Genomic DNA, 24,647 nt, shown 5'->3' on the forward strand with positions numbered 1-24,647 from the left:
TTACTTTACTTAGAATGACATTCTCCAGGTCCATCCACTTTGCTACAAGTGTCATCATTTTATTCTTTTTATGGCTGAGTAGTATTCCATTGTATAAATATACTGCAACTTCTTTATCCAGTCATCTGTTGATGGAGATTTAGGTTGTTTCCAAGTCTTGGCTATTGTATATAATGCTGCCATGAATCTTGGTTCAGTTTTCATTCATTTTTTTTTGATAGACTTTATTTTTTTAGAGCAGTTTCAGGTTTGCAGCAGAATTGAGCAGAAAATAGAGTTTCCACATCGCCCTCCCCACCCACACATATGTACTCCCCTACCCTCAACATCCCTCATCCGTGTGACATATTTGGTACAGTCGATGAACCAACATGGGCACATTATTATCAACCAAAGTCCATAGTTTACATCAGGGTTCACTCTTGATGTTGTATGTTCTGTGGGCTTTGACAAATGCATAATGACATGTAGCCACCACTATAGTATCATACAGAATAATTTCATTGCCCCAAAAATCCCTTGTGCTCCATCTATTCATCCCTCCCTCTCCCCAAACCCATGGAAACCACGATCTTTTTATTGTTTCTGTAGCTGTGCCTTTTCCAGAATGTCTTTTGGTTGGAATCGTACAGTTTGTAGCCTTTTCAGACTGGCTTCTTTATTTAGTAATGTGTCTTTTAAGTTTCTTCTATCCGCTTCATGGCTTGATAGATTTTTTTCTTTTACTGCACATATATTTTTAAATTTACATATATGTACTGTTCATTGTTTCTATAAGAACATTTATAGCTTTAGCTTTTTAAACTTACATAGTTATCAAAGGAATAAAGCCAACCACAAAATAAGAACTAACTCAAAAAGATACATACATCCTGCTATTAACAGCAACATTATTTATAATTGCCAAGATATGGAAGCATCCTAAGTGCACATCAATAGTTGAGTATACACACACACACACACACACACACACACGTGAATATAGCTCACCCACAAAAAAGAACGATGTTTTGCCATTTGCGGCCCTTCATTCACTTTTTTTTTTTCACTTCAAAAACCATAATTTTATAACTAGCAGAGACATTTCCATTACATCAAAAACAACAAAATACCTAGAAATGAACTTAGCCAAGAAGGTTACCTATACTCTGAAAACCAAAATGACACAAAGAAGTGGAAAGATTTCTTGTGCTCTTGGATTGGAAGAATCAACACTATCAAAATGGCCACACTACCCAAAGCAATCGACAGATCCAGTGCAACTCCCATCAAAATACTCGTGACATTCCTCACAGAACTAGGACAAACAATTCCACAATTTATAAGGAAACAAAAAAGACCCCAAACAGCCAAAGCAATCTTTTATAGGTCTCTTTTTTTTTTCTCTTTCTTTTTTATGTTCTCTTTTCTTATGATTTGATGACTAGAGAAGGTCCTTTAACATTTGTTGCAAAGCTGGTTTGGTGATGCTAAAATCTTTTAGCTTTTGTTTATCTGTGAAGCTTTTGATTTCTCTATCAAGCCTGAACGAGAGCCTTGCTCGATAGAGTATCTTGGTTGTAAGTTTTCCCCTTTCATCACTTTAAATATATTGTGCCACTCCCTTCTGGCCTGTAGAGTTTCTGCTGAAAAATCAGCTGGAAACCTTATGGGAGTTCCCTTGTATGTTACTTGCTGCTTTTCTCTTGCTAATTTTAATATTTTCTCCTTATCCTTAATTGTTGTCAGTTTGATGACTATGTGCCTTGATGTGTTCCTCTTTGGGTTGATTCTGTGTGGAACTCTCTGCGCTTCCAGGATTTTGGTGACTGTTTCCTTTCCCAAGATGGGGAAGTTTTCAATGATTATCTCTCCAAAAATTTTCTCAGGTCCTTTCTCTCTCTTCTCTTTCTGGGATATAATGTGAATATTAGAGCACTTCATGTTGTCCCAGAGTTCTCTTAAACTATCCTCATTCCTTTTTAGTCTTCTTTCTTTTTTCTGTTCTGGAATAATAATTTCCACCAGCCTGTCTTCTAGCTCACTGATCCGTTCTTCTGCCTTGTTTAGTCTATTCTTGGTTCCTCCTAGTGTGTTACTCATTTCAGTGATTTTATTCTTCAGCTCTGTTTGGGTATTCTTTATGTGTTCCAGCTCTTTACTAAAAACTTCACTCTGCATCTGTGCTCCTCTTGAGTTCTCTGAGCATCTTCACCATCATTACTTTAAACTCTTTCTCAGACAGATTGCCTGTCTCCTCATCCCTTATTTCTTCTTCTGGGATTTCATCTTGTGCCTTGTCCTGGGAGATACTCCTTTGCTGCCTCATGTCGTCTATCATTCTCTGTTTGTGGATTCCTCCCACGGGCTTTGGGATTATTGTTTTCTTATTTCTAGTATCTGCCCCTGGTGGGTGAGGCTGGACTAGAGGCTTATGCAGGTTTCCTGGCAGGAGGAGCTGATGCCTGCCCACTGCTGGGCGGAGCCTGGTCCTGGTCCTCTGGTGGGTAGGGCTGTGGCTAGAGGCCTTTGTGGCTCAGGAAGTCTGCTGATGGGTGGGGCTGTGCTCCCACCCTGTGTGTTGTTTGGCCTGAGGCTTCCCTACAGGCTGTTGGGTGGGGCCAGGTCTTGGTGCTAATGATCCAGTCAAGATGTCAGCCTCCAGGAAAGCTCATGTAGATTAACACTCCCAGAATGTCCGCCACCAGCTTTTATGTCCCCTGAGTGAGCTGCAGCCATCCCCTACACCACCAGGAGACCCCCCAAAACCAGCAGGCAGGTCTGGCCCAGGTTCCTTTGAAATCACTGCCTCTGCCGTTAGACCTGGTGCACGTGAGATTCTGTGTACACTTCCCAAGAGAATGGAATCTCTGTTCCCCCCAGTCCCTTGGGGCTCCCAGAGCCAAGCCCCCCGGCCTTCAAAACCAGATGTCCTGGGATCTCCTCCTCCTCCCAATGCCGGGACCCTGGCTGGGGAGCCTGACGTGGGGCTTGGAGCTGTCACTCCTGTGGGAGGGCCTCTGTGACTTAACAAATTTTCAGCTTGTGGGTGGCCCACCCGGGGGGTGTGGGGCCCGATTATATCACAAGCACGCCCCTCCTACTGTCCTGCTGCGCTTCCCTCTTTACGTTTGCAGTTGCAGAAGATCTTTTTTGCTAGGTTCCAGTCTTTTTTGATGGTGGTTTAGCATTCAGTTGTGGTTTTGTTGTAGTTGCAAGGAGAGGGGAGCTCGTGGTCCTGCTGCTCTGCCATCTTGACCGGAACTCTGTTCCCAGTTTTCATTCTTAACTTGACATTGACTTGGACAGTTTTGCACCTTCTTTGTCGCTCCTCACGGTGACCCTTGAACACTGCGCTTGTAGCTCCTGTTTGGTGCAGATCTCTGCTCTTCCCTTCATCTTTGACGATTCTTACAAAGGCTCCTTTTCTTATCTTCTTACTTTAGGAAGAGGTTAAGTACAAACTACTGAGGGAGTGAATGTTCACACCGCACCGACCATCTGCCCTGAACAGATACCCACTTTAAGTGGATGATTTCTGTTCCTCAGGGCCAAGGGGAAAGGTGAAGAAAACCCAAGGCCCCACAGTGCAGGAAGGGTCCTCTCCACTGGGAGGAGGAGGGAGGCTGATGAAGTGGTGGCTTCTGTTTCGCGTCTGATTCACGTGCAGAAAGACTCCCTCCAGAAATTCAGTTAAGGAAGAGGAAATGGTGAGCCAAGAATGCTCTAATAAGGGGCCTGCAGGTTGCTTACCATAATAGATTGTTGCCTGGACCCCATGAGGGTTTTATTTACATCTAACACATGTACAGCATAACCATAAACAAAACAAAAAGACAGCCTGTGGACTGGGAGAAGATATTTGCAAATGATGTGACCAACAGGGGCTTGATGTCCAAAATATTCAAACAGCTCGTACAACTTAATATCAAACAAACAAACAACCCAATCAAAAAATGGGCAGTAGACCTAAATAGACATTCCTCCAAAGAAGACTTACAGATGGCCAACAGACACGGGAAAGATGCTCAACATCACTATTAGAGAAAAGCAAGTCAAAATTACAGTGAGGCATCAACTCACATAGGTCAAAATGGCCGTCATTTAAAAGTCTACAAATAATAAATGCTGGAGAGGTTTTGGAGAAAAGGAAACCCTCCAACACTGTTGATGAGAATGTAAATGGGTGCAGCCACTATGTAGAACAGTATGGAGGTTTCTTAAAAAACTGAAGAGACTTACCCTGTGATCCAGCAGTCCCACTCCTGGGCACGTATCTGGAAAAAGTGAAAAATCTAATTAGAAAAAACACATGCACCCCAATATTCATAGCAGCACTATTTATAATAGCCAAGACATGGGAGCAACCTAAGTGTCCACTGACAAATGACTGGATAAATAACATGTGTACATACACAATAGAATATTACTCAGCCATACCAAAGAATGAAATGCCATTTGCAGCAACATGAATGGAACTAGAGATCATACCAAGTGAAGTAAGTCAGAGAAATACAAACATATGATATCACTTATTTGTGGAATCTAAGACAATGATACAGATGAACTTACTAACAAAACGGAAACAAACTCACAGACATAGAAAACAATCCTATAGTTGCCAAGGGGAGAGGGATAAATTAGAAGTTTAGGATTAACAAATACACACTACTGTATATAAAAAAGATAAGTAACAGGGGCCTACTGTACAGCACAGGGAACTATATTCAATGTCTTGTAATAACATAATGGAAAAGAATCTGAAAAAATGTGTATGTATGTGTGTGTGTGTGTGTGTATATATAAAACTGAATCTAGTGATCAGTACTGTATACCTGAAATTAAAACAATACTGTAAATCAACTATACTTCAATTAAAAAAAATAGGTAGAGCAAGTAATACATAGCAGGCACTGGCTTATTGCTTCTGGGACATTAACTGAGATGAGAGAACTGTCAAAGGGGGTCCTGTTTGTCGTCTCCACTTTCAGATGGGAACGCTGGGAAGATAAGTAGCTTTTCCAGGTTGCATGGCTAGTGAGAAGCAGTGAGATCTTGTGTAAGCCAGCTAACCTCTCTGAGCCTCAGTGTCCTCGTCTGTGAGATGGGGATGCTGATGGGACCTGGTCCCGAGGTTGGTGTGCAGATGGGTCCTGTGTGAAACTCTTGAGTTCTGAGTGGGTGGTGGGTATTGCTCTGTTACCTCCTTTCAGTGTCTTAGTGAGATCAGTCATCCTTTCCCCAGAAATCAACTGGACCTGTTCTTAATATTCGTAAGAGTCGTATTTTCTGCAAGGTCTTCATCCTCTTTCCCTTGGCATGTCCCCCCTTGTTTCTGTGCATCTGTGCTGGTCCTGTTAACAGGATGCCGACTGGCCCAGGTCAGTGTCTGCACGCGGGGAGAGCGGCCCTCATTCAGGGTGCTGCGAAAGGTTTATTTCGTGTGGCTCCCAGGTGGAGGGCACGCGGTCTGAGCCAGGCCCGTGTTCTGGAAGACAGACCATGGGGTGGGCTCTTGGCTCTTGGCTCTGCTGCCCACCGGCTGAGGGAGCCTGGCTGAATCTCTGCGTCTCAGGTTTCTCTCCTGTGACGTAGGAGGATGCTTTTCAAGATCACTGTTGTTCTGGGCCTTATACGTGTACGTGGATGCCCAGGGCTCAGAGAAGCCTGGGCACTGGGGTAGCACTGGGGCAGACGCGCTGCATGCCCGGGGCGGTGCCTTTCCTGTGTCCGCAGCTTTCGGGGAAGGTTTTTCTGTTCGAGAAATTCTAGGGCAGAATGTGAGAAAACCCTGTGGAAAAGCTACAGTGAGGTTTTTACAAAGGGTAGTGAGGGCTGGGGCCTCAGTTTCACCACATCTTCACAGCCCTCCTCCACGATCTGACAGTATCATCAGACCATCTCACTGTAGGTTTTTTGGGGGGTTTTTTGGGTTTTTTTTTTTTTCCAGTTTCTTGGTTTTTTTTTTTTTCAAGTTTTTAATTTTTTTCTTTCTTTCTTTTTTTTGTAACAGTTTTGCTTGTTTTGGAGGGGGGATAATTAGGTTTATTTATGTATTTATTTAATGGAGGTATTGGAGATTGAACCTAGGACCTCATGCATGCCAAGCAAATGCTATACCACTGAGCTCTCCCCTCCAGCAGCTTTGTTGAGCTATATAATTCACATACCATGCAGTTCATCCATTTAAAGTGCACAGTTCAATGATTTTTATTTTAGTGTATTCACAGAATATGTGCCACCATCACCACAACCAGTTTTTAAGAACTTTTAGGACACTTCTGTGCTTTTTGACAAGTGCATAGAGTGACACAGCGTGATACAAAACAGCCCATCATCCCCTAAATTCCCCTCTCCCTCTCCCCACTTTGTAACCCCTTTGCTTTTCCATATAAATTTTAGAATCAGTTTGTCACTGTCTACCCAAAAAAGTCTGCTGGGATTTAATTGGGATTGTGTTGAGTCTGTAAATCAACGTGGGGGGAACTGACGTGTTAACAGTATTGCATCTTCCCGTCCATCGACACCTTAACGTCTCTCCTTTTGCTTAGGTCTTTGATTTCTTCCATTGGTATTTTGTAGTTTTCTGTAGATTCATTTGGGATTTTCTACAGAAGTAATCACGTTATCTGCAAATAAAGACATTTTCTTTCTTCCTTTTCAATCTACGTGCCTTTTATTTCTTTTTCTTGTCACACCCTCCGGAAGTTTGCGGCATAAAGAGTGTGAGAGAAGACGTCCTTTCTCCTTATCTCTGGGGGGAACATGCAGCCTCTCACCACAAAGGATGCTGTTCTCTGTAGGTTGTTCACGTGCTTGCACGTCTGTGGCCTCCCTTCTCCCTCCAAAGGCACCTAGACCAGGGCAGAGGCGGGGCTTCTCTGTGAGGACTCAAAGACCCTCTGTCTCACCACCCAGTAACTTTTGCAAATGCCAGGAGGCCCTGGGGTGACCCTGCAGGCCGGCGAGGGGAGCGGCCAGGTTCCAGCCCTACTAGGTTATTTTTCACAAGTGGAGGCCAAGGGGGTGGAGAACTTTCTGAAGGAGAGTCTTTGTTTTCTTCTGGCACGCAGTTGACTGGAAGGTGAGAGCGCACAGGAGAATGAGGAAGGGGCTGCCTTTGGAAGTGGCGCTGCTGAACCTGGGGGCACAGGCCACAGTAGCTGTAGCCAGGGAGGGAAGAGACAGGCTGGTGTCCCCCTGAGATGTCCCTGCAGCCTGGCCTGGGCAGGGCACTTCCCCAGGAGGTGGTTCCTCAGGAGGGGTCCTCTCGGGGTGGGGGAATCACTCCCTAGAACTGGCTCCAGCAGCAGCCGGTGGCCTGCAGGACAGTGAGGCCTGGCACGATCTTTCAGCAGTGGCTTTGTATGGACAAGCGTTTGGACAGACGGACCTGCCAGCTCACTTTGAACGTGTCGTGAGTGGTCTGAGGAATCCAAGGAGGCCGCCTCCTGGCCGAGCTAGCAGGGGGAGTTTCCTGTTGACCCCCCAGGCCCTCTGGGACGTCCCTGCCACCTGCTGCCCCCCTCCCACCCGCCGCGCCACCCGAGCCTCTGGCTGGAGCCCTGACTCTGCTCCCCATCACTTGCAAGGACTGACTCCCAGCTGCCTCTCCCCCATCTCCAGTCCACCTGCCGCTCGGTGCGTGCTCCAGACCTGCCTGTGCGTCCTCCCTGCTCAGCGGCCTTCATGGCCTCCCCATTACCCACCGTTCCATCTCCGTCCTCAGCCTGCCACGTGCGGGGCGCCAGCCCTCCCTGCCCCATCCACGCACGGAGGGTTTGCCTGCAGTGGAGCAAGTCACTGGTCCCCAGACACACCCTGTGCTTTTCCACCCGTGCCCACCTGCAGGGTCCCTCTGCCAGACTCTTCCTCCTCCCTTCTCTGCGTTCACGCCCCCCTCCTGTGAGTCCACGAAGGACCACACCTGCTCTGCACAGAGGACGCGCCTGGCCTCCCCTCTCCTCCAGCACCCTTCCTCACAGACAGTCCCTCCCTGGTGGTGTTCATCCCCTGTTGTCTTTTAAGGTCCCTGCGTCTGGGTCTAAAGCTCCTTCCCCTTTGGGACAGGGCCTGGGCCTAAGCTGTCCCAATGTTGTGCTGCGCTTAGAAGAACCGCCATTTAACTGCTGCTCTGCGCGAAGAGCTTCTCAAACCTCATCCTGGGTTACTCTTCCCAGCACGCCTCTGCGGGAAGCTGGGTACCTCCTGTTTGTTGAACACGTACTAGAGCACCACCAGCTGTCTCTGTTTTGCCCAAATCAGCTCATTTAGTCCTCGTATCTACTCTGTGAGTAGGTTTTATTATTATCCCCATTTTAAAGATGAGGAAATGTAGGCCCAGGGAGGTTAACTGGCCCATTAGTAACTGTGTTTGTTGAATGACTATTTGGCCATGTTTTGACGCTCCTTTCAGCCTCATTCATTTTTTTTTCAAAGAAATTTTTTTCTTTTATTATTGAGTTATAGTCAGTTTACAGTGTTGTCAATTTCTGGTGTAGAGCACAATTTTTCAGTCATACATGAATATACATATATTTGTTTTCATACTCTTTTTCACCATGAGCTACTACAAGATCTTGAATATATTTCCCTGTGCTGTACAGTATAAAACTTGTTCATCTATTTTATATATACCTGTCAGTATCTGCAGATCTCAAACTCCCAGTCTGTCCCTTCCCACCCCCTCCCCTCTGGCAACCACAAGTTTGTATTCTCTGTCTGTTTCTGTTTTATATTTAATTTATTTTATTTTATTTTTTTTAGATTCCACATAAGAGTGCTATCATATGGTATTTTTCTTTCTCTTTCTGGCTTACTTAGAATGACATTCTCCAGGGACATCCATGTTGATGCAAATGGCATTATGTTTTCATTTTTTATCAGCCTCACTCATTCCTATTGGAGGCCAGCCTCTGGCCAACACTCAGGCATCCTCCTCCACTCCTCCCTGGGTACTACGTGACAATGTTGCGTCCTTAACAACTGTGGTTTGCCATCAGTGACACACGCTTAACAGTCCTTCAGTGGCTCTTGTGTACTTGTTTTGTCAGTTTTTTTTTTATCCTGGATTAATTTCTTTCTCCTCGGGCTGGCTGGCATTGGTTTGGCCTTGTGCTGCCTGGGTTTTTCATCAAGACATTCCACACCCACATTCTCAAATTCAGCACGCTTTTCTGGCACGTGTCCAGGGCTGGATGCCTGCCCCACAGCCTCTTCAAATATTTACTTCCCCAGGCTCTGGCTAAAGTACTGAGCCGCATAACTCTTCCTCCTGCGTCAAGGTTTCCTTAGGATTGTCTTTGGCAAAGTGGAAACCAGTGTAGCCTTGTGTCCCTAAGCAGGGCTGAGAGCGTGGTTTGTCCTCAATAAAGAATCGCTGGATACATAACTTTTTCCTTCTTTCCACTTTAAAAACTAGGGTTGCCTGACTGGGAAACTGGGGACATTGTGAAAACAGATGCATCAGTTAGCTTTTGCCACATGACAGTCATGAAATCTTGGTGGCATAAACAGTGAGTGTTTATTGCTCACGACTGCGGTCAGCGGGGGTTGGCTCTGCTAATCATGCACTAGGCTGGGCTTCCGTGTCTGGAGGTCGGCTTCTCATCAGATCCGGGCTGGGTTCAGCACTGTCCACATTCTGTCGTCCCCTGGGACCAGCAGCCCAGCAGCTTGAGTTGCGGAGAGGGATGGGAGGGGTGTGTCGTCACAAAGCACACGTCGGCGGTACACACTCACCAGACCCGGCACCTGCTTGTGTCAGGACTGACGTTAAAGAAAATCAGCATTAGGAGGTAGGTATAGCTCAGTGGTAGAGCGCGTGCTTAGTGTGCGCACAAGGTCCTGGGTTCAGTCCCCGTACCTCCTTTAAAAATAATAATACAAAAATAAAGAAAATCAACAGGTAGGTGTATTCAGTACGAGTGTCTTCTTTTCAAAAGGAATCTTACCAGGAAGCATAAATAATAAGTGGTCCTCACCAGCTGAGCTGCTCAGGGTAGGGCTGCGAGGATACCTCCCCATTTCCCCTCTTAGATGCCATGGCTTCTGGGAAGCCCAGACCCAGAGCTTGCCGAAGCAGCCTCTGACTGTCCCTGGCGGTTTTCATGTTTCTCAGTCGAGCCTGGAGCCTCCAGGCCCAGCAGTTTTTGCCCCATCAGAGCCTCTGTCGCAGACGATCTGAGACGAGCGTCTTCTCTGTGGATGTGCTGGGGGACGGAGGCGGGGATTTAGCAAGCCATCCTCAACCACCCACCCCTGCGGCTTCTTTATGTAACAGGGTTCTCAGAGGTGACAGCTGCCTTTGAGCTGAGCTGAGCCTGCCCCAAGAGCCTCTTCTGAGGGGACGTGGCGAAGCCAGAGTCCCAGGTGCGGGACGCAGATGCGATGGCTTTCACCTGGCCCTGCCACTGCCCTCTGAATGCATCTCAGCTTCCCTTTGCAAAGAATCAAAACATGAAACCCAGAACAGTTCATATGCAACTTTCATAACAGACCAAGCGGGACCTCTTTGTTTGTTTATGTGTCTGTTCCAACCACAGTGGTTGCATAGCAAATCGCCCCACGACTTAATGGCGGAAAGTAGCCTCTACTGGTGCTCACAAAACTGGGGCTCAGGAGATTGGCCAGGACGCGGTGAAGAGGGCTTGTCTTTGCTCCAGGATGACTGGGCTGCAGCTGGGAAACCCTGAGGGCTGGAGCCGGAATAAGCTGAAGGCTGACTTTGTCACAAGTTGCAGTTGATGCTGGCGAGTGACCGACAGTCAGCTGGGGCTTTGGCCAGACACCTCCCTGTGGCCCCCGTGGCCTCCCTGGGTGATCTGTGGTGGGAGAGTCCCAGGAGTGAGCATCTGCAGACAGGGGGCCGGAGGGAAGTTGTGTCGGGGTCCTGACCCTGCCGTGGGGGTCTGTGGTGTCACTCCTATCATGTCCTAGGCGGCTGCCAAGCTCACCTGGTTCAAGGGCAGGGGAGATACATTCTCCTTGCTGAGGAACAGCAAGGTTCTGGAAGAGCACTTGAGAGTGGCAGTGTTGCTGTGGCCATGTTTGGGAGGCGTGGTGCACCATCGGGGTGTCGGACGTTCTTTTTACCCTCACTACTGAGGCCGAGGGGAGCAGAGCACCTGGCTGCGGGAAGTTTAAGCCTCCTGTGCCGTCCAGCCCCACCCCATCTCCTCCCCCAGATCACGGAGTCCTCAGGGAAAGCTTTACAGCCCTACAGTTAGGGGTGGGGTGGGCGGGGGGGGGAATATATATATACACACACGCATATATACATATATATATATAGCAGGAAGCGGCATACTGTGGTTAATAACCACATTCTGGAACCAGATGGAAAAGACTGAATCCTGCTTCTGCACATACAGCTCTCCCGTGTCTCAGCTTCCTCATCTGTAGAAGAGGGGCAGTGGTACACTTACCTCCCTGGGTGGTTGTACTAATGCGACAGCCCTGTGCCTGGCAAGTGGGCCGTGCCCAGTGAACATTAGTCATGTGTGGAAATAATGATCAGCGGCATTATTTGACTACTTTGTAAGAAGCTCGCATCCCAGCCAGGGCTGGAGACCTGCCCTGCTCCTACCAGCCCTGAGAAAGTCCTTGGCAGCTGCCCTCTTTCGTTGTTACTTCATATGAGTAACAGGGAACCTCTGAGAAACACTGGCTCCTACTCCGTCAGACCCTGGTGTCACACAGTGGTCTTACCTGATTTTGTCCTATTTTCTAAGTCTTAGAACATAGATTAAATGCTTTTTTTAAAAAAATGATTCTGTGTTTCCCCCCTTTCAAAATGAATATGCTGTGTTTCCTCAGTTCTAAGAGCCTACTGACTGTAAGACCCACCACTGATTGTATAACCTGAGGAGTCGGGGTTGGGGGCAGTAATGTGTAAATTACATTCCAGTCTCAACAACATTAAAATGTGTGTCAGGGGGAGTGCAGGTTAGATTGAAGGAAACACATTATGTTCATTAGAACCTAGAAATACAGAAAAACACATATGGGGAAGTTAGAACCGCTTGCAGTTAGGCTGAGTGTGTAATTTAGCAGGACAACTTTGAGAGCAAGGGGGTCACAGTTGGCCAGCCGGCCCGGAGCATAAACTGGGATTATCTGACGAGCTAGAACCTCCCCTCCCCTAACTTCAACCCTCAGTGCAGATGAGCACTAACACGGCAACAAGGTGGAGACTTGGCTTCCATGTTTTCTCAGCTTGCACGTGGGTATATTTTCACACGGCGAATCTTTCTTGAGACCTTTTTTATCTTTATTATCCTGTGCTGACCGTCTTTCTGTGTGGTGGAAGCAAGATTGCTTAGAGCTTCAGGCACCGGCCAGTGCCCCGTTCAGACACCAGCGCTCACCTGCACCAGACACTCCCCAAGGCTCGGCGCCAATACCTGCCCTGGTGGCTTCCCCGAACCTAGAACCTAATCGAACATAGAACCTAATCGCTGGGTCTGGCTGTGGTCGGAATGTGAACTGCTATACTTTGGTTTATTGAAAGGAACCAAAAATCATTCTCTGCTCTTGGACGAAGCCCCAGGGCATCAGCCTGCCTGACTTGCTTATTATCAAATGGAACTGTTGCTTTATAGTTTTTACAATAAAAGTAATAGTTTCTTTAAAAAAATTTTTTTGGGGGGGTAATTAGGTTTGTTTATTTTTTGTATTTTTATTGAAGTATAGTCAGTTTACAATGTGCCAATTTCTGGGGTACAGCATAATGCTTCAGTCATACATGAACATACGTATATTCATTTTCATATTCTTTTTTGCCATGAGTTACAAGATATTGAATATAGTTCCCTGTGCAGTACAGTATGTACTTGTTGTTTACCTATTTTATATATAGTAGTATCTACAAATCCCAAAGTCCCAATTTATCCCTTCCCAGCCCTTTCCCTCGCTGGTAACCATAAGTTTCTTTTCTATGTCCATGAGACTGTCTCTGTTCTGTAAATAAATTTTTTTTTTAAGATTCCACATATGAGTGATATCATATAGTGTTTTTCTTTCTCTTTCTGGCTATTTATTTTTAATGGAGGTACTGGGGATTGAACCCCAGACCTCGTGCATGCTAGGCACGCACTCTACCACTCTACCACTAAGTTATACCCTCCCCACCAAAAATAACATTTTCTTAATATCCACTTGTGCCTGCAAACCTCAGTTCATTTTCTCCTCCCCTCTCTCTTTGTGGCTATTTGTTATTCCTCTGAGGTTATTAGGTGTTAGATTTTTAACGTTTTCATTATGGAAGTTTTCAAACGTATGCAGAAGTAAAGAGAACAGCACAGGGGACCCTTGCATACCCCTCACCCAGCTACAGCCATCACCCATTCATGCCCAGTCCTCCTTGAAATACATCCTCACCCCCTTAGACTCCCCGTATTATTTTTATTTTATTGAAGTATAGTCGATTTACAGTGTTGTTAATTTCTGGTGTACAGAAGTAGTGATTCAGTTATACGTGCATACTCTCATATTTTTTTCAATTATAGGCCAGTACAAGATGTTGAATATAGTCTCTTGTGCTGTACAGTAGGGCTTTGTGTATCTATTTTATGTATACTTCCCCATATGAAAATAAACAGCTTCTGTTGAGATATAGTGCACATACCACAAAAGCTACTAGTTTTAAGCACAACTCAGTAAGCTGACAGAGTTGTGCAGCCATCGGTGTAATCCAAATTTCGGATGTGTCCATCACCCCTAGAAGACCCCTCGTGCCCAGGTACACCCACATTATTGTGAAGCAGCTCTCATCCCATGTTTTAACTCATCCACAGATACTTCAGGGTTGCCGGGCACTACCTGCCTGTCCTGGTGGCATCTGCTAAGACGCCCCCCACCCCCGCCCATGTCCGCCCCCAGTGCAAACGCCGGCGCTCAGTGCTGCGGCCCTGCAACACGGGAGCCGAGGGCTGAGGGGCAGTGACTGCAGAGAAGAGGCCATTTTCACAGCGGTGCTGCGGAGAGTCCAGCTCTGCACACGTTACTGAAGGCCTCCTCTGTGCCGGGCACGGGGGATATAGCAGGAGATACAGCAGGGAATTCGTCAGGGGCCCTGCCGGGTGCTCACAGGTAAACTGTGCACAGTTAGGGACCCACCGGGCGGCAGCAGCCTTGGCTGGGCTGTGCGCTGAACAGCCAGCTCGTCTCGAACCACAGCATCGCTCTGGCCCGATCTGTGCGTGTGTTTGACACAGCTTTCCTGACGCCCCTTGCCTCTGGGGTTGAAGCCCACACTTTCTTCAGATGCACAGGAGAAATGTTGAGGGACTGGTCTCCTCCTGCGTGTGGAAGGGAGGACCCGGCCGTGGTGATGCTTTCACCTTCCTCTACCCACCTGTCTGTCCCGTCTGAGCTCGCGTAGGCCTGGCCCTGCTCAGTGCCAGGAACACAGGGGGCTTCAGGAATGGGCTGTGAAACTGTATCCATTCATTCACTCGTTCATTTATTCAGCAAATCCCTGTGTGGAACCCCTGTACCATTCAGGGTTCTGGGCACGGGGGAAACAACAGTGAACAAAACAGATCGGAGCCCCCATCATCGCAGGGGCTTGCGATCGGGGGTGATGGACGATAACCGACACACAGGTGAAATACAGAGCTTGCCGGCTGATGAGAAAGGCTCTGAAGCAGAATAAGGGGTGGGGGGAAGCGACTATAGATGATAAAATACTTATCTTTTTAAAAGCAGGGTGTAAAGTTATGTATAGAGTGTAATCCAGTCTTTGAAAAGGAAAAATAATTCGTAAGTGCTCAAAACATCCGTATGTGGAAAGAAATGCCCCCAAATGCCAGGAGTGGTGGTGATCTCTGAGATGTAGGATTAGGGGTGACTTGTTTTCTTAAATAGGCACTTCCCTGAATTAATTTTTCTCTAATGAACAAGTATTGATGAGGTAATTAGAGCAACCCTGTCATTTAGGCAGCTGATCTGGCATGGACCCCTTTTCCAACAGGCCCACCTTTCTGAGTTTGAGCCCCAGAGCCCTTCCCCCCAGGGGGAGGGAATCTGAGTCAGGGCAGGGGTCCTTTTTATCATACAGAGTCCCCCAGACTGTTCCGTGTTCGCTCCCTGTGGGAACCGGACAGAAGATTTGAGCCCTTGGCTGAAAACAGAGGCCAGGAGCCAGGAGGGGGTCCTGGAGAGGAACAAGCAGGTCCTGGGGCAGCAGGGCAGCGTGGTGGTGGGGAAGCAGGGATGCGCATCCTCACTCCGGGGGCCCAGCCGGCTCCTCAGCCCTGCTGTGTGACTTTGAGCAAGTCACTTAACCTCTCTGTGCCTCATTTTCCTTGTAAAAGGATGGTGACAGTATTAACTTCCTAGAACGGTTGTAAGGATGAACTTGATTAAAAATCAAGCACTTAGCCCCTGGCTGGGTGTGGCCTTTGTGGAGCATCAAGTCAGGGAGGGCCAAGGTGACAGAAAGAAAATCCAAGAGACAGGTGGCGGCTGAGCATCCCACCAGACAGTGCCCCACAACAGTGCATTGTCCAGGTCAAAGTGTCAGGTTGAGAACCCCGGGGTCAGAGGAAGCTGCAGCCAGTAAAGGGAAAGGGCGGATCTATATACCTGCCAAGACGTGTTACATCTCCAAGACGTGTCAGAAAGAATGCTTTTTACATCATATTATGTGATCTTTATAATACAAGAAAAGGGAACAAGTGAATCTGTAAAACGACTGAATGATCCCTTATGGCGCATGGTGTCCATGAGGTGGCACAGGGCCACGTCCTGGTGGTGACCCGTGGGGGCCTCCCTGCACCCCAGGGCAGCACTCGGCCAACGCTGGAACATGCCAGACTCTCTGCCTGCCCGCCCAAGGCCAAGCAGTCCTTGACGGGCCCGCTTCCATCTCCAAATCCCGTTTCCCATCACTGACTTTTGAACGAGCCTGGCTTCAGCCCCTGAGTTCTTCCAGAAGGGCCTCTTAGGGTTGGTCTGGGGCCTCTTGGTGTTGCCTTTCATCCGTTACTTTCCCTGGCCCTCACTGAAACAGTGTTCCAAGGTCAGACTAGAAATCCTGCAAGCGGGTGGGGTGGGTGACCTGTGGCACCTGGCACCGGGCTCTCCAACAAAAGGTGTCCGGTGCCACCTTCAGCCAGACGCAGGCTTGTTCCACGCCAGGACGTGAGGGGGTCAGGGACAGGCGTGCTGAGGGGCCCTCCCCGAGCGCAGGGGCCCCCGAGGCCCCCAGGGGTCATCTCCTAAGTCCACCTGAGACTTCAGAATTCCGAGTCTTCCTGGAGGGAGACCCACCCAGGCCGAGGGGCACCTGGCCGTACCCTTAGGACCAGCCTGTCTTAGCTCCAGAGTCTTCTCTGGGGACAGTCCTCTCTCTCAGGTGAAGTTCAGTTTGCTTTGTCTCCTGTGAACTGGAAACCCATGGCCACTTTCACAAAAACCATTTCTTCTTTCTAGCAAGAACTCTGAGAGAACAGTCAGGAAGGACACGGTTTTAGGGAAGGAGGTGGTTTCTAATCAGAGGTTAAGCCAGTGAGACTGAACAGGGCCACGGCGGTCCTGGGGCCTTGCTTTGCACTGAGGGTCCTCACCAACATTGCTTTCCTTTTGCTGCTTTACAGCTGATGTACAGCAAAGTGAATCAGTTACATACATATATTCCTTTTCAGGCTCTTTTTCATTCTAGGCCATTACCAGATACTGAATACAGTTCCCTGTGCGCTACAGTAGGTCCTTGCTGTTTATCTATTTTATACATAGTAGTTTGTTACCTACAAATCCCGAACTCCCAATTTATCCCTCCACTCCCCCCCCGCCCTCCTCCAGTAACTGCGTTTTCTAGGTCTGTGTGTCTGCTTCTGTTTTGTAAATAAGTTCATTTGTGTCATTGTTATAGTTTCCGCATATACATGATTTTCTTTATTTAAATATAGTCGGTTTACAGTGTTGTGTTAGTTCCTGGTGTGCAGCAGGGTGACTCAGTTCTGCATGTGTCATGTTCTTTTTCATCATTGGCCATCACAAGGTATTGAATACAGTTCCCTGTGCTCTACAGTAGGACCTTGTTGTTTATTTTTAATATAGTAGTTAGTAGCAACATTACTTTTAAACTCCTGGTCATTTATGTTAGATACTTTATTTTCAACTAGCAAGACAGTTCATTGTAAAAGAAAAACCTGTATGAGAGGAGCTAGGAAGACATCCTGAGGGACAGGTTCGTTCTTCTGATGGTGACGTCAGTCTAAACAGAACCGTATCTGTCTTCCAGAAGCCTCCAGCCTTCTTTGCTTCGGTTTCTCTGACCAGAACAGGGAGACGTCCTGAGAGGGCTGGTGGGGCAGGGGGCGCCCCCACCCCAGGCCTTGTCTCTCGTTGTCTTCCCATTGTCTCGTTCCTTTCTGGCTGCCCCCAAATCATCGATCTAGGTGATTCAGGGTCTTGAGCATCTGCGGAGGTTACCGCCTGGAAGAGTTCCTGGAAAGTGTTGAGTCAGTCAACACTCTTTTCTGAGCGCTCTAGCTAAGATGCTGGCTAGCTAAAGAACCACTCCTCGGGCAAAAGGAAGCTTTCAGGAGCATGTGCAAACACACACCACCCACTGTGTAAATGAGATTGTCCAAATGGGGCTTTTCTAAAGAGCCACACATGGTGGGCGGCCCCAGGCCCAGTGGTCAAAATCCGGGAAGTCTTACTTCACCGCGGGCTCGAGCAGGGCACTCCACCCCGGGGCGCGGAGGGGAAGGCCTGCCCAGGCGCCTTCTGTTGGTGGGGAAACTCCCAGTTATCTGTGTCACCACCAGAAAGAGCAGACCCTGTCACAGATGAAGAGTTGTAAAAATTATTCTCATCTTTGCATTAAATGAGGTGCAAAATTACTTCTCTGCCTAGGAATCACACTGCATAATCCTGGGTTATTTGCATTGTAAGGCCGGCCTTGAATAAAAACCCCAGCATGTGTGTGTGAGGGGGCCAGTGCCAGGCCGGGGGACCCCTGGACTTCCCGGGGAGACGAGGCCTGGAAACCGGGCTGGTGAGGCAGCAGAGCTCTGACCGGCACCACACTCCTAAGTGGAGCACAGCCTCCCCTGGAGCTTGAAAACAGCCTCAAGGTGTGAATCGTTATATTACTGTGGCCGGCTGGAGAGGAACCGAAAAAATGGAAATACTCACATTGCTCATTAGCAAAGGGAAACATGCAAATGTCGAGGGTCCGTCTGTCAGAGCCGCACTCCTGCTCTGATCTGTGGAGCAGAACACTGCACCTCGGCAGGCTTCAAGCTCAGAGTCCTCTCGCTGCTGTACCTGTTACCGAGGACCTTGGTGGAACGCGGGCAAATGAGGGGCTTGAGGAAACAGAGCTTCAAAAAAAAAATTAACAGTTAAATCTCTTTTTTAAAATTCAGTTTGCAGGGGAGGTTGTTAGGTTTGTTTATTTTGATGGAGGTGCTGGGGATCGAACCCAGGACCTCATGCATGCTGAGCATGCACTCCACCACTGAGCTGTACCCTCCCCTAATCTCTTTTTTTTCATTGAAGTAGAGTTGATTTACAATGCTGTGTTAGTTTCAGGTGGCAGTAAAGTGACTCAGTTATACATATATATATATTCTTATGTTTTTTCAGATTCTTTTCCATTATAGGCTATTACCAATATGTTGAATAGAGTTCCCTAGGCTATATAGTAGGACCTTGTTGTTTATCTATTTTATACATAGTAGTGTGTATCTGTTAATCTCAGACTCCTAATTTCTCCCTCCTTTCCCCTTTAGTCACCATAATGTTTCTATGTCTGTGAGTCTATAGGAAATAGAGCACTTTTAGCACTGGCCACTTGAACCAGCATTAGATCCGTTTTGGGATGTGACCCTTGTTGTAGACTCACATTCTCTGTAGTAAGGTTTCTTGGCTGCAACCCAGCAGTTTGAGGGCCACACGGGAGGCCAGACAGTCCTTTGTTACCGGAGCTGTCTTGTGCACTGTCAGCGTCCCCCTGCAGCTGGGATGACCAGGAATGTCTCTGGACATCACCAAATGTCCTGTAGGACACAAAATCAACACACCCCCCTCGGAGAATCACTGTTCTGTAGGGAAGAGGCAGTGTACAATATCTGACCTTTGTCCTACATTAGCTGTGCTTTTAAAATAGACCCTAAGATTTTACATATGTCTACCACCTGCGTTTACTGGTTTATTCCGTGTAGGGTGAACAAACAAGACTATTCTCATGAGCGGCCTTCACAGAAACTCAGAATCTTCTCTCCCCTCATCCCATAGGTCTCCCACGTTCTAGTAATTTACCTGACCCGTTCACTCATTAATAGGTCGTTAATTCACTCACTCTGCATGTCCATTCATTCCTGCAGCAGTGCACTCAGCAAGCTCCCGCCGCAGCCCAGTGGTGAGCGAGCAGCACCTCTAACCAGCTGGTAACACACCCGCCGTCCTCAGCTTGTCTGTGGTGAGTGAGGGTTACTGTCATCTGACGTGGAGGAGCACGGTCCCTGGAGTCAGACAGAGATAGGTTCAAACCCCACCTCCGCCGCCTACAAGCTGAGTCGCCTTGGGCGAATTATTGAGCCTGTGAGCCTTGGTTTCCCCAAAGGAATGTGGGGGCAATTCCAGCGACCGGCCGAGTGCTGGGAAGCCTCGATGAAATGGTATATATCAGGCATCAGTGAACAGGAACTCACTCTCTGCCAGCGGGTAGGCTGTACATGTGAATCGCCATCTTGTGCGGGTCAAAAACAGTCAAACGTTGGCAGCTCTCCAGAGTTCAGCCTACTCTGCAAGCCTGACGTCCAGTGTCGCACGGACTCTGAGGTCCAGCAGGTAAGTGGCGAGGTCCTGCTTGTCATTTCCAGCATTCCGGCCGTGTCTGCGTTCACCGTGGCGCATTTCCCAAACTTGGCCTGCGGGAAGTGGCACTCTGCCGGCCTCGAGCCAGCTGGTGAGGAGTGACCTGGGTTGTTGCGGTCCGCAGTTTCCTGTTGGTGGCATGGGTCCCTGACGTCTGTGTCTGCGTCCCAGGTCTCGCTGCTGATCGCCTTCATCTGCGTGAGGAGCTCTGTGTGGACCAGCTACAGTGCCTACAGCTACTTTGAAGTGGTCACCGTCTGCAACTTGATAATGATCCTCGCCTTCTACCTGGTCCACCTCTTCCGTCTCTACCGCGCGCTCACCTGCATCAGCTGGCCCCTGTCGGTAAGGAGTCAGGTGTCAGCTGGGCCCCCGAGACCCTGCCCGCCCCCCTTTCACCATCCTCCGCTGCTTCAGCTCTGTGCTTCCCACCCTGCAGCGGACGTCCCGCTGGTTTCTAAAACTCACCTTCCAGCCTCTGTGCCTCTCACCTCAGTCTTCCTGTCTCCTGCGTTAGAAAGTGGGCTGCGAGTGCGTGAGCTGGAGGAGGAGCGCGGAAGGGAGATGCGGGTGGTGGTCTACGCGGTTGTCCGCTAAGTAGACTGGGGGAGTCTGAGGAAGGATTTCAGAAGCTGCCAGAGCCTTTTCTTCCTACTATTTTAAAAAGGTTTTATGGGTATATAGTTCACATGTCATACAAGTACCCGTTTGAAGTGCCCAATTCGATGGATTCTAGTATAGTCCTGAGTTGTGCAACCCCCACCTCGGTCATTTGTGGAACCTTTTCATCACCTCAAAGAGAAACCCTGTACCTGTTAACCTCCTGCCTCACGCCCTCCAGCCCCCAGCAACTACTGACCTACCTCTGTCTTCATAACTTCTCCTACTCTGCACAGTCCATGTAATTTCACGTGAATGGAATCTTATGTGTGGTCTTCTGTGACTAGCTTCTTTCACTTAGTAGAGTGTTGCCATGGTTTCTGTGTTGTCGGCGTGTATCAGTTCACTTTTTGCACTTAATATTCCAGTGAAAGGACACACCACATTTTGCTTATTCATCCATCACTGATGGACGTTTGGGCTGTTGCCACCTTTTGACTATTACGAATCACGCTGCCATAAACATTCATGTGCAAGTTTCTGGTAACCTTTTTGCTTTAAAATCTGTTTTGTCTGGTACTGGTTTAACCAGTCTGTCTTTTGGTTGTTGTTTGAATGACGTATCTTTTCCATCTCTACTTTCAATCTATTTGAATCTTTGAATGTGTGTCGTGCATACAGTCTGACCTCTTTTTCTCTTTTTAATTGAAGTATAGTCTGTTTACAATGTTGTTAATTTCTGGTGTACAGCATAGTGATTCAGTTGTGTATACATATATGTATATATATATATATTCCTTTTCATATTCTTTTTCGTTATAGGCCATTACAAGGTACTGAATATAGTTCTGTGTGCTCCACAGTAGGTCCTTTTTGTTTATTATATATATAGTAGTTAGTATCTGCTAATCTTAAACTCCCAATTTATCCCTCCACTCTCCCCAACCTTTGCCTTTTACATCGCCTGACAGCTTTGCTTCTTGATTGGATTGGGTTGTTTAATCATTCATATTTAACATTATTACTCACTATATTATTTTGAGAGAAGTTTCTTTGGTGTTCATGAGTCACAAGGCCCCTTTCAAAGTTATGGGACCTTTCTCCTCCTTTTGAGAACCAACCCTTCTGGGCCCCTCTGATGCTGGTAATGAACAAGCAGAGGAGAAACGCTGGGGAGGGGAGCGGGGCGGCAGGGGGCGGTGAGTGGGGGCGGGCTAGGCGCACACACGTCCTGGCCCAGCACTGTTGGGCGTCTTCCATTCAGGACTCTCTCCTGTCAGTCTTCCCCACCCCGTGGCACACTCCTCTTTCCTCGTGGGTGATAACCTTGGAGGCAGGGAACGTCCAGTTACTGCTCAGCTCTTCAGTCAAAATCTCTGGTCTGCCTGGTGCTAGTCCTTTCTGGCCACTAAGGGGGAAGCCAGGATCTTTGATTTTGCACAGCTCTAGGAGGAGCTGCAGCTTAAAGTTGGATGCTTTCCCCAAATTTCACAGCTGCCTGTCCTGATGGGCAGAACCTCAGGAAGGAATAACCTCTCAGTTCTCATCAAAGACAACAGAAAATGAGCATGGTCAAAACCCTGAGCCCCGGCTCTCCTCCGACCTGGTGTTGAACAGGGAGGAAGGAGGCGGTGAGGCCCTGTCTCGCTGATGCGTGACACAGGCCCCGCTCGTCCTGGCAGCAGATCCCAGGTTATGGTGGAGAGAGAATGGGCGGAAGGGGACGCCCGGTGGACCACAGGGAGGCAAAGGCCGAGCGGGCCCTTCCTGCAGAGGCCTCAGCTGTTTGGCCTGAGGGCACAGTGGCCCTAGGAGAGAAGAGACAGAGGGAGGAACGAGAACTCTGGTTCACAGAACAAGCAGACCCTCCAGGCAGCCACTGAAGCCAGGACAGTGCTAACCCAGAACTTTCTGGGAAGCAGGAGTGAAGGCACACATCTCCGTCAGGGGCTTTGCTTCTCAGAGCTGGAGCCCCCTTTAAACTCTGCAGCCTGGGCGTTGCGAGCAGCTTGTTTGGTTTTTAGTAGCTTTGGCCGGAGGTCAAGGTGCCACCGGCAGGCTGACCTCAGGAGTCGGGCAGTCCTTAGTGGGTCTCTCCTCCCTCGAGAAGCATCCTTTCTCTCTGTCACCTCTCTTCCTGCCTGTCCCTCTCTCCTCTCTCGCTTGGCCTCTCCCGGGCCAGCCCTCCTCCCTTGTCTGAGCTTCGCAGCTCCTGTTGGGTGCTCTGGGGAGAAGAGGAAACGCCCCTCCCCTCCGTTCATCTCTCCTGATGCCCAGCTGCCCCTGGGAGCTAGGAGTGGAGCTTCCTACCCACTGCTCTGCTTTGTTTTGCCCCCAGGAACTCCTGCACTATTTAATCGGTACCCTGCTCCTCCTCATCGCGTCCATCGTGGCGGCCTCCAGAAGTTACAGCCATAGCGGACTGGTGGCTGGAGCGGTGAGGACACTCCCGGGGAGGCTTCAGGAGCGAATTCTTGTTCCCAGTGCTCGTTTTCTCCTCACGGGGCAGCAAAGGGCTTGTTCTCCAGGGTCTGTCTTTCTCAGAGTCAGTACCCACCTTGATCGACCAGCAGCAGTTTCCAAAGAGCCTTGAACCGAGGGTGTCAGCAGGTGGGTCAGCAGGGCTGTTGGTAAACTAAAACGGCCCGTGGTCCAGGCCTCTCTCATGGCCACTGCTAAAATCGAGGGGCAGGTAGGTTTCTCAGCCCTGCGCAGAGAAAGGTTCTGAGGCCGCTTCTGGGCCCAAAGGAGTAGTGCTGTCCTCAGCTGGTGGTACCTGCCGTGAGTCCCAGCTGTGCCCTTGCTGACTTTTAACTGCATCGAGGCCAGGAAATGACACTTCTGTACCTCTTAGAGGTGAAAACTGATTCATCTGCTAGCCCGGAGAGAAGCAGCATGAAAGTGCACAGAAACACAGTGCTGTGGGGGCGCCCTCTGCTTACCGCGCCAAGTGCTCACAGATACACAGAAGCGTCTGTACGTTATTTTTTAGATTTGTAGGTTCCTGTCATGCGATTTCTGATTTAGCTAATTGTGTTTGCAGTTTGGTAGCCTGTGGGCCAGAACTGGTTTGCCTCACTGATGAGCAGGCAAAATTTTAAAAATGAGTTTCAAGAAATGGTCTCTGTGTGAGTCACTCCTGACCACATGGTACCAAAATTCTCTTGACTTTGGGCTGAGAGTAGGTTAGTGCCTGGAACTGCATGGAGGGGGGCAGTGTGGAGGGGCAGCCTAACCTCTGGCCACTCATGCCCCTTAACGGCCTCCCCCCAGCCCTTGTCCCATCCCACCCTGGGCAGTCACCGGGAGGAGGGGTGCTTGGCAGCTGTAGGGTACCACGCGCCCCCTGCAGGCCGGCTCCGGGACGTGGAGAGAGGTTTCAGGACTGCGTGGGGAGATTCCCAATGGCCTTTATGATTCACATTGCACGTAACGGTGTTGGCCCTGGAATGCCAGCAAATCTCGTTTGTCACACAGCATCTCTGTGTCCTGGACCAAGTCTGGGCTGGGGGAGCCAGAGGGAATAGAAAGAGAAGCCCCTGGCTCATGAGAAAGTGCCGACCTAGCTTAGGAGTCGAGGCCAAGGCACATGAAGCAGTGAACCACCAGGGCACTGGCGTCCCGGACAGCACTGCGCAGCCCTGTGATAAACTGCTCAGCCATGCAGCGCAGACAGCTGGAGCCCGGGATGGCCTACAATGTGCTGACTGTGCAGGACAGACAATGAGAGGCTGGGATGGGCTCTAACAGGCTGATTACGTGGTGCAGACAATTGGTGCAGTAGGAGCCAAGGCAGTGGCCGAGGCGGAGCTGCATGTGAAAACCCCACAGCCAGGCCTGAGAAGAAAGCCAACCTTGGAAAATCCTGCCTTGTCCTGGCTGCTCCCGGTCTGCCGGACGGGGAGGGGCTCCTGGCTGTGCACCCGGCGAGCCTGACGACACGTGGGCAGCACACGGAGTGGAGGTGGACTCAGATTCCGGAGTCACCCTCGCCGGCGCTGTGGCCTCAGGCTATGCAGTTGACCTCCTGTCCCTCGTTTCTTCTGCTGTAAAAGGGGAGAGGGGGCTCACAGCGCCCGCCCGGCAGAGCTATGAGGGTGAACGGGAGGGCAGCTTAGAACACTGCTTGGTGCGGACACGGTCAGGCCTCAGGACCTCGCAGCGGCTGCGGCTGCGGCTGACGCGTCAGGAAAGGCTGCCGAGGTCCCGGCGAGACACCAGAGTCCATGTCT

General features: G+C 49.1%; 1 protein-coding gene and 1 long non-coding RNA gene across 3 annotated transcripts in view; one reads left to right on the plus strand and one right to left on the minus strand.

Moving 5' to 3' along the window:
* Positions 1-24,647, plus strand: part of CMTM7 (CKLF like MARVEL transmembrane domain containing 7) — a 43,915-nt gene that overhangs the window by 16,440 nt on the left and 2,828 nt on the right. The window contains exons 2-3 of the mRNA XM_072940935.1: positions 19,987-20,160; positions 22,754-22,852. Coding sequence (XP_072797036.1) covers positions 19,987-20,160; positions 22,754-22,852 — 273 coding nt within the window. The remainder of the gene's footprint in view (positions 1-19,986; positions 20,161-22,753; positions 22,853-24,647) is intronic.
* On the minus strand, positions 17,080-19,992 carry LOC116284028 (uncharacterized). Of its 2 annotated transcripts, none has more exons than XR_012060507.1 (3): positions 19,298-19,992; positions 18,130-18,317; positions 17,080-17,433 (listed from the first exon to the last, which is right to left on the minus strand). It is a non-coding gene; the product is annotated as an uncharacterized lncRNA (long non-coding RNA). The 2 variants fall into 2 exon arrangements; XR_012060506.1 differs by having other exon boundaries at positions 17,080-17,771.

Source organism: Vicugna pacos, chromosome 17 (assembly GCF_048564905.1).
Source record: "Vicugna pacos chromosome 17, VicPac4, whole genome shotgun sequence".
In the NCBI taxonomy this organism is placed as follows: domain Eukaryota; kingdom Metazoa; phylum Chordata; class Mammalia; order Artiodactyla; family Camelidae; genus Vicugna; species Vicugna pacos.